Genomic DNA, 19,670 nt, shown 5'->3' with positions numbered 1-19,670 from the left:
CTCCCGCAGTGCGGCTCTTCCCTCCAGCCAGCCTCTCCAGCGCTCTGCATGTCCTCCTCCTTAAAATAATTGCGACCCTTACCTTGATCATCATTAAGTAAATTATGAATAATGCTCAGGGCTGGTGTTGGGGGCTCCGGCAAAACTAAGTTATATGCTTCAGCCCAAGCCCTGCATTGAGGGGTGGGGGCCTGAAGCCCAAGCCCTGCTGTGCATGGGGGGAGGGGGGAGACACTGAAGGGGAGAGAACAGAGGGACTGAAGCATGTAATGTTGCTACGGCAGGCCCCCGGGCAATTGTCCTGTGCGCTGCTCCCTAATGCCGGCCTTGCAGTTGTGACGCCCCTAAACCCAGCCCACGATCCTCCCCCGATTAAGTAACGACCTGCTTTACCGAGCGGTGGGGGATGCGGGGGGATTAGGGAAACAGACCAGTGGCAGCCTGCTGCTGAAAAGCCAGTGAATAGGATGGAGTGGGCAGACACAACATCCTGCTGCTGGTGTGTCGAGTCACAGCCGCCTTGTTTGGAAAGCCCCACCAGGCTGTAACAATGTTCAGATAGAATCATAGAATCATAGAATATCAGGGTTGGAAGGGACCCCAGAAGGTCATCTAGTCCAACCCCCTGCTCAAAGCAGGACCAAGTCCCAGTTAAATCATCCCAGCTAGGGCTTTGTCAAGCCTGACCTTAAAAACCTCTAAGGAAGGAGATTCTACCACCTCCCTAGGTAACGCATTCCAGTGTTTCACCACCCTCTTAGTGAAAAAGTTTTTCCTAATATCCAATCTAAACCTTCCCCATTGCAACTTGAGACCATTACTCCTCGTTCTGTCATCTGCTACCATTGAGAACAGTCTAGAGCCATCCTCTTTGAAACCCCCTTTCAGGTAGTTGAAGCAGCTATCAAATCCCCCCTCATTCTTCTCTTCTGCAGACTAAACAATCCCAGCTCCCTCAGCCTCTCCTCATAAGTCATGTGCTCTAGACCCCTAATCATTTTCGTTGCCCTTCGTTGTACTCTTTCCAATTTATCCACATCCTTCCTGTAGTGTGGGGCCCAAAACTGGACACAGTACTCCAGATGAGGCCTCACCAGTGTCGAATAGAGGGGAACGATCACGTTCCCTCGATCTGCTCGCTATGCCCCTACTTATACAACCCAAAATGCCATTGGCCTTCTTGGCAACAAGGGCACACTGCTGACTCATATCCAGCTTCTCGTCCACTGTCACCCCTAGGTCCTTTTCCGCAGAACTGCTGCCGAGCCATTCGGTCCCTAGTCTGTAGCGGTGCATTGGATTCTTCCATCCTAAGTGCAGGACCCTGCATTTATCCTTATTGAACCTCATTAGATTTCTTTTGGCCCAATCCTCCAATTTGTCTAGGTCCTTCTGTATCCTATCCCTCCCCTCCAGCGTATCTACCACTCCTCCCAGTTTGGTATCATCCGCAAATTTGCTGAGAGTGCAATCCACACCATCCTCCAGATCATTTATGAAGATATTGAACAAAACGGGCCCCAGGACCGACCCCTGGGGCACTCCACTTGACACCGGCTGCCAACTAGACATGGAGCCATTGATCACTACCCGTTGAGCCCGACAATCTAGCCAGCTTTCTACCCACCTTATAGTGCATTCATCCAGCCCATACTTCCTTAACTTGCTGACAAGAATGCTGTGGGAGACCGTGTCAAAAGCTTTGCTAAAGTCAAGAAACAATACATCCACTGCTTTCCCTTCATCCACAGAACCAGTAATCTCATCATAAAAGGCGATTAGATTAGTCAGGCATGACCTTCCCTTGGTGAATCCATGCTGACTGTTCCTGATCACTTTCCTCTCCTCTAAGTGCTTCAGGATTGATTCTTTGAGGACCTGCTCCATGATTTTTCCAGGGACTGAGGTTAGGCTGACCGGCCTGTAGTTCCCAGGATCCTCCTTCTTCCCTTTTTTAAAGATGGGCACTACATTAGCCTTTTTCCAGTCATCCGGGACTTCCCCCGTTCGCCACGAGTTTTCAAAGATAATGGCCAAGGGCTCTGCAATCACAGCCGCCAATTCCTTCAGCACTCTCGGATGCAATTCGTCCGGCCCATGGACTTGTGCACGTCCAGCTTTTCTAAATAGTCCCTAACCACCTCTATCTCTACAGAGGGCTGGCCATCTCTTCCCCATTTTGTGTTGCCCAGCACAGCAGTCTGGGAGCTGACCTTGTTAGTGAAAACAGAGGCAAAAAAAGCATTGAGTACATTAGCTTTTTCCACATCCTCTGTCCACTAGCTTGCCTCCCTCATTCAGTAAGGGGCCCACACTTTCCTTGGCTTTCTTCTTGTTGCCAACATACCTGAAGAAACCCTTCTTGTTACTCTTGACATCTCTTGCTAGCTGCAGCTCCAGGTGCGATTTGGCCCTCCTGATATCTTTCCTACATGCCCGAGCAATATTTTTATACTCTTCCCTGGTCATATGTCCAAGCTTCCACTTCTTGTAAGCTTCTTTTTTATGTTTAAGATCCGCTAGGATTTCACCATTAAGCCAAGCTGGTCGCCTGCCATATTTACTATTCTTTCGACTCATCGGGATGGTTTGTCCCTGTAACCTCAACAGGGATTCCTTGAAATACAGCCAGCTCTCCTGGACTCCCTTCCCTTTCATGTTAGTCCCCCAGGGGATCCTGGCCATCTGTTCCCTGAGGGAGTCAAAGTCTGCTTTCCTGAAGTCCAGGGTCCGTATCCTGCTGCTTACCTTTCTTCCCTGCGTCAGGATCCTGAACTCAACCAACTCATGGTCACTGCCTCCCAGATTTCCCATCCACTTTTGCTTCCCCACTAATTCTACCCGGTTTGTGAGCAGCAGGTCAAGAAAAGCGCTCCCCCTAGTTGGCTCCCCTAGCACTTGCACCAGGAAATTGTCCCCTACGCTTTCCAAAAACTTCCTGGATTGTCTATGCACCGCTGTATTGCTCTCCCAGCAGATATCAGGAAAATTAAAGTCACCCATGAGAATCAGGGCATGCGATCTAGTAGCTTCCGTGAGTTGCCGGAAGAAAGCCTCATCCACCTCATCCCCCTGGTCCGGTGGTCTATAGCAGACTCCCACCATGACATCACTCTTGTTGCACACACTTCTAAACTAATCCAGAGACACTCAGGTTTTTCCACAGTTTCGTACCGGAGCTCTGAGCAGTCATACTGCTCCCTTACATACAGTGCTACTCCCCCACCTTTTCTGCCCTGCCTGTCCTTCCTGAACAGTTTATAACCATCCATGACTGTACTCCAGTCATGTGAGTTATCCATTCACATGAGTTATTCAGATAGCTCTGAATGTTCTGCTTGAATCTGCAAGGCCCAGGAGCAGGTTCACAGACACATGACATGGTCGTGGGGATCAGACCCATGAACTTCCACCATGGACAGTGCAAGCCTCAACCACACGAGCCAACAGTGACAGGCCCAGCTACCCCTCAGAACTCGTTACACACAACAGGAGAACGGCCAGACTTGGTCAGACCAAAGGTCCATCTAGCCCTGTCTCCTTTCTTCCGACAGTGGCCGATGCCAGGTGCCCCTGAGGGAATGAACAGAACAGGGAATCATCAAGTTGTCCGACCCCTGTCGCCCATTCCCAGCTTCTGGCAAACAGAGGCTAGAGACACCATCCCTGCCCAGCCTCGCTAATAGCCATAGATGGACCTGTCCTCCATGAACTTATCTAGGTCTTTTTGGAACCCTGTTATAGTCTTGGCCTTCACAACATCCTCTGGCAAAGAGTTCCACAGGTTGACTGTCCCTTGTGTGAAGAAATACTTCCTTTCGTGTTTTAAACCTACTGCGCATTCATTTCATTTGGTGACCCCTAGTTCCTGTGTTATGAGGAGTAAATAACACTTTTTCCCTTATTTACTTTCTCTACACCAGTCATGATTTTATAGACTTCAGTCATATCCCCCCTTAGTTGCCTCTTTTCCAAACTGAAAGGTGCCAGTCTTATTAATCGCTCCTCCTAGGGAAGCCGTTCCATACCCCTAATCTCTTTTCTGAACCTTTTCCAATTCCAATATATCTTTTTTGAGATGGGGGCAACCACATCTGCAGGCAGTATTCAAGATATGGGTGTACCATGGATTTATACAGAGGCAATATGATATTTTATGTCTTATTATCTATCCCTTTCCTAATGATTCCCAACATTGTGTTCGCTTTTTTGACTGCGGCTGCACACTGAGTGGATGTTTTCAGAGAACTATCCACAATGACTCCAAGGTCTCTTTCTTGAATGGTAGCAACTAATTTAGATCCCATCATTTTATACATATAGTTGGGATTATGCTTTCCAATGTGCATTACTTTACATTTATTAACATTGAATTACGTGCGTCTTTTCCATAACGAGGACTTGTGAAAGAACAAGTTGACACAAGGCATCCTACTGGGATCTTGATGTTGTGGGAGTGCCCATGGATTAGGAGTTTACCCGGACCTTAGAAAGATCTATGAACTGCACTGCACAACTCCAAAAGATTTATTTTTAATAATGCGCATCTTAAAAATGTACAGCACGTCATCAGAAAGTGTTTTCAAAAGTCAGAAAGGAAGCCAGAGCAGGGTGGTGGTAGGGAATTGAGAACTCAACCAGTGATACAAAAGAAGTTTGACCTGTATGCCCACCCTTACCACTCCCGCACAGTTACGTGGACATTAATCTCTCATGGCAGTGGAATCCACACTGACCCAGAAGACTGGGCTGTTCCAAAGGGCATCTGGGATTTGAACATTTTGTCCTGTGCACAGTCCATCCATAGCTAGATACATAGCAAGGCGTGCGCTCTGGCTCCAGATAATGGAAAAACCCCTTTAGATGGGGCAACAGAAAGTAGGCACTAAAGGCAACCGTTGTACCCAAGAACAGGAGGACACAACACAACCAGGCCCAATCCTGCCACTGTGTAGCAATATTCATACAGGTACCTGCAGACTTCAGTAAGACTCCAGTTTGAGCCACTTCCGATCCTGGGTGAAGTTGCAAGGGAGTTTAGTGCTGGTTGAAGGCGTCAGCCTGACAGCCACGGAGACCGGATCTCTCAGTTTAATCCCAAGCAGTTCCCATACATAGAGCAACAATGCCATGTGCTTCGACTATGCCCTACGGGGGTAGTCATGCTCTGTGGATCCTTCTTCTGAAATTTCAACACTGGAGCCAGCAGGCGCGATGGGGTTTGCCAGGTCACTGGGAACTGGCCTGAGAACCTCAACTCATTTCACACAGGCCAGTGGGCAGCCCTCTGATGTCGTTACATTTCCATCCCTACCAGCCAGGTGAGATCTGAAAGGACTCCAGAATCCCCATTGCCAATTTACTGAAAAGTTCAAAGGGACGATATAAAAGCTGCAGCAGGGAGGGGAGATTAAAAACCTGGTCACAATCTAAAGATGGGTGTTTGTTGGCCTGTGTTGTACACGGACAGAGCAGAGAAGCCCAGTCTACTTCACCAAGGCCAGATGTAGTAAAAAAAAAGCAAGTGTCAGTCTAGGCAACCTCACTGAGAGACAGCTGGTTCCACCTGGCGCGGAGGTTGCTGACCTTGGTTCCAGAAGGAGGAAGCCACCAACCTCACACAAGATGATTTAAAACCCAAAGAGGCTGGGCTCTGCTCTGGGGAAGCTAAAGCCTGGATCCTGGCCTCCTGCTGCAAGAGGAGATGGCTCAGCTTGGCACGGAGAAGAGGGAAGCTGTGAGTGTGTCTGTTACAAATGGAGCTGGGCCTGCGGTTACCAGCTCATGTTAAAATTCCTGGTATCTGCTTTCTATAGAGAGCTTGATCCTGCAGGCCCTCCGTCAGCCCAAGGACAAGGTGGTGGGCAATGCCTCCTAAAAGCTGCTCCCTCACCTTACGCTGAAGGTTCCCAAGCCTTCCGTATGGCCCCAGCAAGTCCATCTGACAGCTCACAGGGGACTTGCTCTTCCCACTCCTCCGGACTAGTCTGAGGATGGAAATCCCTTCCTGTTACAGGAGGTTCCTGTGTTTCCCAGACCACGTGTCTAACCGTGGCTTGAAGGGCTCCAGAAGTGACATCAACTCCTTCAACCCAAGATGCTTTTAATCTCTAAATACCTGGATGCCTAAATTCTGAGGGGCACCGAGACACCCCCAAGCCCAATGGTTAAATCCCAAACCATGAGACCATTCAAAAACACTGGTTGACAACATGAGCAGAGTCTCCTGCTCCCAGCTGGTTCTCACAGGTGTCCTGGGGTCTCTGGTTTGTTTGCCAACAATTCTCATCAGCTCAAAGCATTCATTATCAGAAGCCAAATTTGCCTCCAGACCCACCGAGCATCTCACACGGCAAGAAGCAAATTGTGGGGTACAAGTCAGGACATCAAGCCGGGCCCCTCCCTGCCCAGGGAAGGTGATAACCAGCAGCCCCAATGCTTCTCTCAATCCATGGCAGCATTCTCATGAGACACTCGGGCATGCCCAGGGAGCAGACAGACCACACTCCAAATAGCCAGGGCCTGATCTTACAAGCTGCTGAGTATCTTCTTCTAAGGGGAGCACTGCACCGTGCAGGATGGGGCCCATAAAGAGCGCACCAGATGTGGATAGATTGTTCTCCTCTCCAAGGAGGGTTTGCCATGTGAGCTGGAACACAACTCCCCATACAGCCGTTCAGCAACATGCCGGGGAGTGAGGAGCATTTTAGTTCCCTTTGGGCTTGTTTTTTGTTTACGCCAAAAGGTGGGTCACTTTGCCTAGTGATTTGTAAACAGCAGATGCTGGAGGTTTCAGAGGGGCAGCCTGCAGCGCTGAATAAGCCCAAGAACCAGAAACAAAAAGCCAAGGCAAATGGACATTCTGTAGAAGGAGCCATTTCCCCAGTGGTCGCTTGGCCTCTTGCCGATCTGATCTCCCTGGCTTGAGAACTTCCACCAACAAGAAAAGCAGGCTGGGCTTCTCTCTTGGTCTGCAGAGAGTTACCCAGTCTAGTGGTCAGTGCACGCAGAGGAAGGGCATTTGTCGTGTTTCCAGAGGAAAGCTGGGAAATCCAGCAGGCTGGAAGGATTTGAGTCGCAGCCTCATTACGCTTCGGCTTTCTAAAATCCCTGCTGAATGGAAATATGAAGCGTATCCAATCCGGATCCTTCCCCAAGCCCCACCCTTCCCCACAGCATTTCCTGGCACGCTGTGGATGGGAAGGAGAGCAGGGAACCTGCTTTCAAAAATGGCCTCTGTTAGCTGGTTCGAAGCACACACCTGGACTTGGCCGTCAATGGAGTAGCAGTCACAAGATAACCCCGCAGGGCTCCAAGTCCCAGAAAGCCGCCTGCCCAAACAAGAGATGCTATAAAAGGAAAAACAAAAAGGTACCCGATAAGCTTATAGAGCAAGATTTCCCTGCATTGCGGCGACTCCATTCACAGTGCCGAGTTCAACTCTAGCCTGGATCCTTTCCCACCCACCTCTCCCACTCCAAAAGCCAGGGACACAGTCTGTTCAAAGTTTGCCTGAAGGTTCAGTACTTCACTCCAGGAACAAACTCCTTGGCGTCGGGGTTCAAGTTGCTTTTGCTCTGAAATGGAGAAAAGGGAGATGGATCATTCCTTTCACCGTGCATTTCTCTCCACATCACCTCCCTCTCCACCCAGAGATCTGGCTACTCAAGATGCCATGTCATGGGAACTGATGCAGAGCATCTCCCCTGCCCCCAGTCTGTGCTGCAGGATAACACCACCCACAGGCCCCTGCAAGGCCCCACAATCAGCAGTGTTTTCCAGATCAGGAAATCCCAGTACAGATCATCTCAGATGCCTGGGGTACTCCAGCGATGGGCATGGCTCATTGATATGACAACCAGCCACCCAGCCTCCTGCAGACCCAGGAGGAAGCCTGCGGAACGTAACCCCTCGGACATACAAGCTGGGATGGTTACTCCTGGCCTGTGGGACCATCATGGAAGGAAATGGGGACTCATCAACCCTGAGGGGGTGTATCCTCACCATGCAGTGCATGCGAATCCCACCAGTGCTAGTGGGGATTACACAAGGTGGAGTGAACCCCATCAGTGAGAGGTGCTCTGCTCTCATTGGTGCTCCCCACCCTGAGACAGGGCCCTGCTGAGGTTGGGGGAATCCTGAGGGATCACTGCTGCACACAACCTCCTCCCAGATCTTTACCAAAATATCCTCTGAACTGCAACTGTCGCCCACCGAGAGGCCATTCAGCTGCTGCTGCAGCTGCCCGATGCCCTGGGGCAGGTCGCGTGATGGAATGAACCAGTCCTGGTCCTCTTCATCCAGCATCTCCTGGAAACAGCGGTCAAGGAAGTCCTGCTCCTGCAGCTCCTCCTCCACCTGGCCGGGATGGGGAAAAAACCATCAGGGCCGAGGGTCGCACGCCATCTGCCTGAGTGCACACAGCATGCTCAGCACAGTATGTGCTTCCCCGGGGTGGGGGGGAGGAGAGAGACGAGATGATGACAATGGTCCCTTCTGGCCTGGAAATCTATGAATGAGAGTACATCTCCCCATGCCCTGGAGAAAAGCTGTGGGATGTACACTTTAGGAACATAGATGTGGCAAAGCTATGCCACGCTGAGACATGCTTTTACCATGCCAGAGCCATGGTTTAATCCTGGGCTAAGATCTGGCTGTGCCAAAGGCAGGTTCTTAGCACCTTTGAAAATTAAATTTGGGGGCTTAAGTAGCTGGCCTGAAAGTGACAGGCCCAAAGCCCACCCAACAGGTAAGTGACAGAACCAGAAACAGAACCCAGGAGTCCTGCCTCCGAGGTGGCTAGGCAAAGCCATGTGTAAACATGGCTCTTAAGGTGCACCGACGGTGTCAGAGGGACCGTAAACGGCAAGCAGCAGTCAGTTCAGAAGGGAGCACTTACAACTTTGGGTCCATCTACACGCCCCACGTAAACTTGCCAGCACGGCACTCCCTGTCACGGCTACAGCATACATGTTCGAGCAGAGCTTGTTCGTCGCACGCGTCAAATTGGGCATCCAAGCCAATTAGAGGACCGTGACAGTGGAGGTTAGGGTGTAATGTGGATGGGGCTCAAAGTAGGAACCCCAACCTTTGCAAGCCATTAGCCCTGGGAAGGCAATAGGATTCTACAGCTCTGCCTTCAATTGCTTGTTTGCTTCAGTCTGCACCAGCCTGTTATTAACACACACTACAGCATTACAACACTGCAAGACGGAGCGTTTTGGACAATTACTGTAAATGCTGGGAGCCAGTGTGCTCTAGTGGCAAGAGTAGCTGCCAAGGAGCCAGGACTCCTGGGTTCCATCTTTGGCTCTGCCATCAACCTGTCAGGTGGGCTTTGGTCAAGTCACAGGTTTCAAAGCTTGGGATCTAAGCAGCTGGCCTGATTCTCAAAAGGCAATAAGGACCCACAGCTCAGTGGAGTACAGGCTGCCGCTCCTGTCTTCTATCTGTGCCGCAGTGAAGTCCACACGGACCACTCATGGGACCAATGGCTCTTCACGAGAACGAGGGCCCAACTGGCTCATGACGACCCTGTGGGCAACACCTGGGAGCACTCGAGTGCTCCAAGTGGCAGCCCTGTAGCTAATTGGTAAGGGAGCAGCTAAGCTAGATAGAGGCTGCTCAAGCTGTATAAAGAGGGGCACAAAGGATCTCTCTAGAGTGATCAGTGGCAGCTGCTGTAGGCTGGAAGGAGCCCACAGGAGACAGAGCAGGCCTCTGTGAATGAGGGCTCAGAGTGCAGGGTGAGACCCAGAGAGAACTGCCAGGGTCCCCCAGCAAGGGGGACAGTGGCACGGCTTCTGTCATCAGGCTCTGGGGGTGCTGGCCTACAGCATCCTAGAGGGGGAAACCAGCTTCTGGGAAGGGAAAGGAAGAAGAGGTCAGTGAGAAGAAATCCATGGGGAGCTGAGTAGACTCCTATGGGGGAAATCCTGAAACGGGGCTCCTAAGGGGAAGCAGGGTGACTCCAGGGCAAACTGCCAGAGACCCTGCGGATGGCAGGCAGCATTGGCAATCCGGCTGCAGAAGTAGCTATTAGTTTGGCCCACAAGGGGCAGAGGAAAAACAACTACTTGGATTTGTTAGGATTTTCACTTGGACCTTTCTGTTACCCGGGAAGGGGACTGAACTTTTGACTTGGCTGGACGGCGGACACCTGGAAGACCAGGCGAGAGGCAGGCGGTCAGCATGAGGTGCAGTTCCCTTTGCAGCTTCGCACCTGGACACAAGGGGCACACTATGGGTGGTGGGTACACTACCTTTCAGGCCCCTATCTATCTCTAGGCCAGCTCAGCGGAATATTAGATTTGCACAGAAGTGACAAAACCCACTGGAGAAGTAGCTCAGCCTGTCGCTTTTGGTGTCATCCCACAGGGCAGCTCAGATAAACATTCCCACTCTGCGTGCAGCGAAGAAGAAGTGAGACTCTTGGAGTTTGCTCTTGGAGCTTTCAATCAAAGAGTACATAAACACTCGTTAAACCACACCAGCAGTGTGTTTATGGCGACACGTGGTGGCAGGCTACTCCTACCGAGTGCACACAGGAGAAGGGAGAACTCCTCCACTGGGGCTCAAGCTCTCCAACACAGCCAGATGGTGGAGGTTCGCTGGAGATCTAGAGCAGAGATCCACCAGCCACTGCAGGAATTGAGGACAAAATACATAACTGAAGATATTCAAAATCAGGAGGTAGAAGGATTGAAACACTGAGTGGATGTTTTCAGAGAACTATCCACCATGACTCCAAGGTCTTTTTCTTGAGTAGTAACATCTAATTTAGACCCCCTCATTTTATATGTATAGTTGGAATTATGTTTTCCAAGGTGCATTACTTTTCATTTATCACCATTGAATTTCATCTGCCACTTTGTAGCCCAGCCACCCAGTTTTGGGAGATCCCTTTGCTACTCTTCACTGTCAGCTTTGGACTTAACTATCTTAAGTAATTTTGTAACATCGGCACATTTTGCCAGCTCGCTGTTTACCCCTTTTTCCAGATCATATTGGGTTTTCTGTTTTCCCAGCCTCTCTGATCATTCCCACCCTCCTGGTCAGGGGGTCGGTAGTATATTCCTACTTCTATGTTCTTACTGTTTAAGCATGGAATTTCTATCCTTAGAGATTCCATGGTACAGTTTGATTTATTTAAGATTTTTACTGTATTTGACTCTGATTTCTTTCACATACAGTGCCACTTCCCCACCAGCACGACCTACTGTTATTCCTATATATTTTGTACCTTGGTATGACTGTGTCCCATTGATTACCACTGTTTCACCAAGTTTCTATGATGCCTATTATATCAATATCCTCATTTAACACCAGGCACTCAAGTTCACCTGTCAATATTTAGTCTTATTGCATTTGTATACAAGCATTTATAAATTTGTCAATACTTAGTTGTCTGACTTGATGTGATATAAGTGAATGGGACTCTTTTTTGGTCTGACTGTTTTTCTTCAGCTCCTACCTTATCAACTTCTATCCTCCCTCTTTACTAGGATGTAGTACTTCCCACCCCAAAGAAAGTCTATGCCCAAACTGCATGCTCCTCCCTACCTGTTGGCTTTCCCCTAACCCTTAGTTTAAAAAAACTCTTCAATGACCTTTTTAATTTTACATGCCAGCAACTTGGTTCCATTTTGGTTTAGGTGGAGCCCATCCTTCCTGTGTAAGCTCCCCCTTTCCCAAAAGGCCCCCCAGTTCCTAATAAACCTAAAACCCTCCGCCCTACACCAATGTCTCTCATCCATGCAGTGAGATACTGCTGTTCTGCTCTAGAACTGGAAGCATTTCAGAGACTGGTACCATGGAGGTCCTAGGTCATCTCTTACCTAGCAGTCTAAATTTAGTCTCCCATGACCTCTCTACCACCTTTCCCTATGTCATGGATACCTATGTGTACAATAAGAACATAAGAATGGCCCTACTGGGTCAGACTAAAGGTCCATCTAGCCCAGTATCTTGTCTTCTGACAGTGGCCAATGCCAGGTACCCCAGAGGAATGAACAGAACAGGTAATCATCAAGTGATCCATCCCGTCGCTCATTCCCAGCTTCCAGCAAACAGAGGCTAGGGACCACCTGCCCATCCTGGCTAATAGCCATTGATGGACCTATCCTCCATGAATTTACCTAGTTCTTTTTTGAACCCTGGTCTGGTCTTGGCCATGACAAGCGGCTCCTCCCAAGCACTGCAAACAAGTTTGTTCAGATGTCTTAAGAGGTCTGCAACCTTCACACCTGGTAGGCAATTCACCACTTGGTTCTCCTGGCCTTCGCAAACCCAGCTATCTATGTTTCTAATAACCAAAGCCCCCATGACTATTACCTGTCTCTTCCCAATAACTGGGGTCCCCTCCTCTGGAGGGATATCCTCAATGCAAGAACACCGTGACACCATCTGAAAGGAGGGTCCCAACTATGAGATTGTTTTCCTCCATTCCAGCTTAATGTTCTCCTTCTGAGACGTTCATCCTTCTCAACAGTCCAGTGGTTGTCAGAGTGGGGATGGGGCTGTTCTGCCACGTCCCTGAAAGTCTCCGCGGTGCACCTCTCTATCTTCCATCGCTCCTCCAGTTCCACCACTCTGGTCTCCAGAGTCCATAGTTGGTCTCTGAAGGCCAGGAGCTACCTTCACTGAATGCACACGTATGCCACAATCATGCATGCAGCGTTCAGCGCAATAAACTGGATACCTCCCCCGCCCCCGCTCTGCTGCTGGACTTCTGCCAGCATTCTTTTTACTCTTGTAGGATTTTTTGTTTTTGTTCTTCAGTAGGTTCTTCAGAGACGTGTTCAGTCTAAGTTTAGAGAATGTTTGTTAGGTGCCTCTCGCATGCGCACACACACCTCAAACTCCTGCGCAAAAGTCCTGTTTGCTAGCTCCTCTGGTTGCTTAGGAGCTGGTTTCTTAAACCCCTCTTCTCCCTGAACAGCCCCCTCCCCCCCGGCAAGGGATCCTAAACAGATCAGGGATCTAAGGACAGCAGGCTAGAGCCTCCTTCGGAGCTCTCAGCCTTGGGTAGCAGACCCCCACGATCAGCACACAGTCCCCCTCAAGCAGACCACACTCTAGCGAGACACAGCAAGCGAGCAACAGAATCCCATCACCACAGCTTGCGTCTTCTCCTGCCGTCCACCCATACATGGAAAGGCTTCGTGGTCCCAGTATTCCTGGCTCCCCACCCCCAATCGAATCCCTCCTAAAGACTTGCTGCTTCCACATGGCCCACAGGGACTAATTGCCCCCAGTCAGCCAGAACCTTCTCCATCACAACACTGCATCCCAGAAGATAACAAAACAAGGCATCGGAAGTGCCATCTTCCTTCAGCCTCCCAGCGCATCTTGTCTTATCTGACTAAGCCCTTCAGGGCAGGCACTGTGGTTTTTGGCTTGCATAGTACATCAGGGCATAAGCAATGCATTCAAAACGCCCAATAGCCCATTTCACAGATGGATAAACTGAGCCTAGCAAGAGAGTGTGTCCTGCCCATGACCACATAGGACACTGGTGACAGAGCCGGGATATTGTGTGTTCTGTTCCCAGCTCTTAGTCCCATGCCTTAAACACAAGGCCACCCTTACTTCTGCACCACAACTGGAGGGAGGAGTCTGACCTGGCCCGGGGAACGGCCCATTCCAGGAGAAGAGGAATTCCCATCCCTCCGCAGCCCAGCCAGGACTAGCAGCTAGAGCCCGGTGCAGGGTCGGAGCCCCCAGCCAAGGCATCCCCAGCCCTGCTCCTCCCCAGCACTCAGGGATTATAGGGGCCTTTGGCTGGCTGTATATCGATGGGTAACCACAGCACCCTGCTGTCCACAGTGTCCTGGGCAGTCATCCACGTCGCTCACCCATAAGGCCAGCCCTGCTCCTCCCCAAAAGTGATGATACCCCCCCATACCATGCCACCCTCACTTCTGTGCTGCTGCTGGCAGTGGCACTGCCTTCAGAGCTGGGTGTCCAGCCAGCAGCCAGCGCTCTCCAGCTGCCCAGCTCTGAAGGCAGCGCAGAAATAAGGATGGCAATACCGCGCCCCCACAATAGCCAGATTTCATGGAGGAGATCAGATTTCACAGTCCATTGTGTGTTTTTCATGGCCGTGAATTTGTAGGACCCTACTTATAACCTATTGCACCAAGCAGGCAATTCATCAGGGAAGCAAATGTGCCACAGGGTCTTTAACTGGACTCCAGCCACACCCTAGCTACTTCAGAGCCACATGGCCAATTTAGTTACAAAGTTCTTCCTAAAAAGCCTCAGACTATTCCCCATCCAACAGAGGCTTGGCAAAGATTATGAAGGCAGGGGGAGGCACTTACCTCTCTGCCCCAGTAGAAACCCTGACTCACTCCAGGCCACAGGGAGCAGGGTCTGCTGTGTCTGGAAAGAGCCATTCCTTGATCTTGCAATTACAACGGCGTTTAGCAAGCCCTTGTGAAACTGCAAGCCAGAGGCCTGCGTTGGAAGCATCTGACAGGAGACAGAGCCAAGCCCAGCCCAAGCCTGAAGCAAAAAAAACCCAACACTTAAATATGTGATCTGGCCTGAATCCTACAGACCAGCTCCTCCTCTCAGCTCAGGACTGAGATTAATTTCCCCACAGTACAGAGCCCTTCAACTGTAACAGCTGATCAGAGACTTCTCTGATCTTAAGGTTATTCTACAGCATGGGTAGGCAATCTATGGCATGTGTGCCAAAGGCGGCACACAAGCTGATTTTCAGTGGCACTTATGCTGCGCGGGGGGCTCTGCATTTTAATTTAATTTTAAATGAAGCTTCTTAAACATTTTAAAAACCTCATTTACTTTACATACAACAATCGTTTAGTTATATATTAAAGACTTATAGAAAGAGACCTTCTAAAAATGTTAAAATGCATGACTGGCACGTGAAACCTTAAATTAGCGTGAATAAACGAAGACTCGGTACACCACTTCCGAAAGGTTGTTGACCCGTTCTACAGCAATGCAGGCTAAAATGAAGTCTCCGCATTAGCCTTATAAGCCAACTCTGGGACACCTCCCCTGGGGGCAGGTCATTCCCTAGGTGTCACCTCAGGGTTTCTAGCAGCTTACTCTGCAACATCTAGTGGTACAAGCCCCTGGAGTCAGGATAAACAGGACTAGGTAGGGTCTGGTCTAACAGGGTCTGGCCATCCCTATATTGCTGTATTTTGCCAGATGTTCATTGCAAATTGTCTGACGAATGTTAACTTAGACTTATTTCAGCAGTGACTGATCGCCACAGAGCTTCCCCCAGTGTGCACAGGACTGGCATCTGCTGCTGTAGCTGTCTGATAGATGAATATAATCAGATCCAGGTTAGTCCCCCAAATCAGCTGGTTAAGCAACTGGACTGCACGAGGCTGCGAAAGAGGACAGTGTGGGCTCCCTTCAGGTCCTTGAGATGAGGAGAAACAGAGGTGAGGAGAAATAATGAGGAGGAGGAGGTTCGATGATTGCCAAACTCCCCACTCCCGAACGAGCCGACTCTACTCCAGTACATCCCACCTTGTGCATTTTTATTCCTAGAGCAGCCTTCTTGCTTCCTCTTTCCTGTCATTTAAATACACATCAATGTAACTCTGCCGCCCCATGCCTGCCGGTTGCTTTATGCAGGCGTTCAGAGCCTTCCATTGCAAGTCAAGCCCTGCTCTGGATGCCAAGGATCCAGGATCTCCTGAGGATGCGCAGATGAATGCACAGTACTGGGTCTGAGACTGGCCACGGTAGGTAGAACCCTGCCTTAACCCAGTCTGAGCTACAGATCCAGGCAGGAGCATGGCCCCCGAAGGCTGAGCCAATTGCACTTCCAGCAACCTCGCAGATTCATTCAGGGCTTTGCATTTTTGCTGTGGATACTGGAACGATGCAGCTGAGCTGTGGAACCGACATACAGCCGAGTTGGTCATGGAGATGCCAGTGCTTTCTCCCGAGCTACACGGGGGTTGGTTGCATGGTGGGAGGGAGACACCCATGGAGTACAGTACTTCACCTTGCTGTGAGCAACAGCGCTGGGCACACTTGGGCACCCTTGTAGGTGCTTGCGTGTAGAGGCGGGGGGGTGTATTACAAGGAAACCAGCCAAACCTGGTGCCGACAACGCCCAGATGTGAATGGGAGTAGCCACACTAGCAGAATCCGTACCTGTAGCCAGCAGATGTCCTGGTGCTAAGCCAGGAGTGTAGACAGGGCTCGCACGATTACACTATCCAGTCAGGACAGTCTGAGCTCGGAGACTCACAGGCTCTAAGGGGATCGCTGTTAATCCTAGCCTGCCCTCCCGTGTGACACATTCATTCCTGTATGAATTGGAGCAGATTTTTTAGAAAATCATCCAATCTTGATTTAAAGGTTGCCAGCGATGGAGAATCCACCATAGGCCGTGGGAAGTTGTTCTAGTGATTAACTGCCCTCACTTAAAAATGTGCCTTATTTGAGGGGCTCTTAAAATTTCCTTCGCACCTTCCCACAGGCATTACAACTCCACTGACTCCCCTCACTGCTTGTTCTAGCTTCCTCCGGTATCGAACCTGCATTTTCTCCATTACAACCAGAGCCCATTGCTTCCTGTTCTTCTCCCTGTGATGTGCAGGCTCTCTGGGTCAGGAGCCTTCCTTCCATGAGAAAAGGCCCATTGCTGGAATAAATAAGGGAGGAGCATAGCAAGGAGCCTGGGGGCTTGTGAAGACACCCAGACACTTCTCCGCTTGGCTAGCACTGCATGGAGGAAACAAACACTCCAAAAAACTGGCAGGGAAGAGGGAGAAAGTGAATCTGGGAAGGATTCAACCCCAACTCTAGGGACAAGTCACCCAGTTGGGGCTGACCACAAGTCAGGTCTGTCCTGTCGCTGCCTGGACCTCCAACCCCCACAGGGATTAAGAGGGGTGGGGGGGAAAGGGATGGTCTCTTAACACAGCCTTTTGAAGGGATAAGACTATCAGTGGGAAACAGGGCCAAGCCCAACTCAGGCTAATTCCACTCACTGCAGTGGCATGACCCACAGTTATGGGCTCAAAGTTACCTCTGCCTCGGATGACATGGGTTCCCATCTATGGTTCACCCGAGTCTGTGACCCAATCCAGTGCTGTCCCCCTGACAAGCATCAGGACTAGAAGCCATTCAGTGAAACCTCAGACTGTCCCGAAAAAGCTGGCTGAGCTTCTTATGCCCCCGGGACCGGTTTCTACTCCCCGCGGGTGCATCAAGCCCTGCAGGCTGGAATACACACTCCCAGGGACAGAAGCCTGATCTCGCCATTGTCAAGGCTGTAACGCAGATGTCCCATCTACAATGGACAACACCTGGCAGCTCTGGAAATCCTGGTCCCGCCCTGTGCCTTGAGGTGCTCCTGCAATACAAGTTATATGGTCTGGCTACTATAACCCCACGCATGCACCTCCCGTCCGGCTTAGATCATTGGGACAGCTCCAGATTCAAAGCCTGTCTAGTCAAAGAGCTGAGGCTGGCAAAGCAGGAAGGCACAGACTGGTTTCCCTTTGCAATCTCACTGAAGAGTCCCAAGCAATTCCACAGTCAAACAGATCCCCAGCTTTCACCCTGGAGTTTCATTCCTCACCCCATGACTCCTATCTATTGCCCCTTAGCACCCCCTCTCTGCCTCCATCCATAGCATGCTCCCTTCAGGGGAAAAGAGGCAAACTGGACTCAATTTAAAAACACTGCTTATGAGCGCTTCCAGCAGCTGAGCACTTTGCAAATATTCCCTCTAATTAGTCTAACACAGTCCTGCCCCTGCAGCTGCTCGTGGGCGGCGGCTGTGTCTAGTTGCAATTTAAAAACAAAACAAAATGTGAACCATAATTCAGTAAAGACTGTTGCATAATTGGCGTGACAGGACTACGGCTCTGCGCCGAAGGGTTATTGTGAGCCCTGGAGGCTGGGGTTTGCTCCCATGGGAACAAGCTTAAACATTACCAGATGGAGATTTTCTGATGAGAAGATTAAAGACTGAGGAAGTTCCTCTTTTGGGGCGTTGGGGAAGGGGAGGGAAGCATGGCCTCCATCCAATCGCTCCTGCCCTCAGCTGGAACAATCCCCCACCACACAGGTACACTGAGGATACCGAGTGAGCGGGGAACTTCAGGAAAGCAGCAGGCCTTTGTCCGCCTGGAAAGTTTCAGGTTTCCTGCCCATAGCCGGCGCTTGCTCAGCCAATGGAACGGCCAGCGGCGAGCGAGCTCATTCCCCACCCAGCTCAAGCAGAGTCTACATTTCCTCCAGCTAGAGGCGTGTGCTGTTCCCTTCTGCTTTCCCCTGCCACATCGCACAGGCTTGGCAGCGGGACGAAATCTATGCAAGGTCAGGGAAGAAGCAAGGGGATAAGATTGTGTGTTGGGAATGGGGAGACTGCCTAAAAACCAAGCCCTGTAGTGCTCCCACCTCATCATCATCCAAGTCACAAGCTTCGAAGCAACATGTTACAAGCTTCTCATGGGACACGAGAGTCACGCAAAGTTTGGATCATCATTTATCAAGTATTTTGCAGACCATTAACTCTCTCCTACCAAGGTTTCCTCTGCTCAGATGCCATTTGCTAAAATTCAGAGCAAACAGCTTCTAAGGTTATTGCAACAACACTGCGACCATCTCGAGCCCACCTATTGGCAAGCACCTGCCGTTCAAGTCATTAACTCCTTCCCTATGCACAATACTGTTGGAAGTGACCGGTGATTTGGGGCACGTCCATTTTTGGATGCCCAACTCAGGCCTGATTTTTCCAAACTGGGCAGGGAGGAACTGACTTGCCTAAAATTCAGAGCAAAGTTTGGGGGAAGGGCATGTCCTTTCTGTCACCGTGGCCAGATGTTATTGGGGGATGGGAGGGTGGGGAGAACTGGAACAGGTTATCCCTCTCCCACTCATCCCCCGCCCGTTTGCATACCCAGTTGGAAGTGTGATTTGGTTCAGGAGTGAGGGCTGCAGAGAGATATGGAGCCAGCTGCCTCCCTCTCACCTGTCTGTTGAAATCCTCTTCGTTCTCCATCCACATGTACTCTGCGAAAGGGTTGTTCTCCTTCTCATCGTGCCCGTTCACAACCTGCTCGTCTTTCGATTTTGCGTTGGACGTCGTCGTATTGGCAACGTTGGAACCATTCATACTGGTTCTGTGGGGAGGGGAAAACGGGGAGTGTCAAAAGGAGGGAAGCGACAGGCCACGAATAGAATTATAAAATATCAGGGTTGGAAGGGACCTCAGGAGGTCATCTAGTCCAACCCCCTGCTCAAAGCAGGGCCAATCCCCAACTAAATCATCCCAGCCAAAGCTTTTTCAAGCCTGACCTTAAAAACCTTTAAGGATGGAGATTCCACCAACTCCCTGGGTAACCCATTCCATGGCTTCACCCCTCCTAGTGAAAAAGTTTTACTAATATCCAACCTAAACCTCCCCCACTGCAACTTGAGACCATTGCTCCTTGTTCTGTCATCTGCTACCACTGAGAACATTCCAGATCCATCCTCTTTGGAACCCCCTTTCAGGTAGTTCAGGACTTCCACACCATCGCATGACTCAACCCCAGAGCTAGAAAGAAGGTATGTGTGCAGTGCTTGGGTGTCGCCCCACCGGGCAGCAAACCTGCCAAGCTTATTGAGGATGATCGGTGTTGTCCGATCCCACAAGATGAGAGTTTCCACCAGGT

At 50.4% G+C, this 19,670-nt stretch overlaps 1 protein-coding gene across 3 annotated transcripts in view; it reads right to left on the bottom strand.

The window, feature by feature from the left end:
- Nucleotides 1-4,509: 4,509 nt before the first annotated feature.
- PAIP2B (poly(A) binding protein interacting protein 2B) overlaps nucleotides 4,510-19,670 on the bottom strand; it is a 47,979-nt gene continuing 32,818 nt past the window's right edge. For 2 of the 3 annotated variants that reach the window (XM_038398752.2, XM_043512862.1), the window contains exons 2-4: nucleotides 18,986-19,136; nucleotides 8,182-8,358; nucleotides 4,510-7,577 (exon numbers count right to left, since the gene is read on the bottom strand). In XM_038398752.2, the coding sequence (XP_038254680.2) occupies nucleotides 7,521-7,577; nucleotides 8,182-8,358; nucleotides 18,986-19,136 (385 nt within the window). In that variant the 3' untranslated portion in view covers nucleotides 4,510-7,520. Of the gene's footprint in view, nucleotides 7,578-8,181; nucleotides 8,359-18,985; nucleotides 19,139-19,670 lie in introns of all 3 variants that reach the window. The other variant, XM_043512863.1, reaches the window with a different exon arrangement.

This window comes from Dermochelys coriacea, chromosome 4, assembly GCF_009764565.3.
Source record: "Dermochelys coriacea isolate rDerCor1 chromosome 4, rDerCor1.pri.v4, whole genome shotgun sequence".
Classification (NCBI taxonomy): domain Eukaryota; kingdom Metazoa; phylum Chordata; order Testudines; family Dermochelyidae; genus Dermochelys; species Dermochelys coriacea.
Note: the sequence above shows the minus strand (reverse complement) of the source record. Positions and strands in the feature narration are given on the sequence as shown.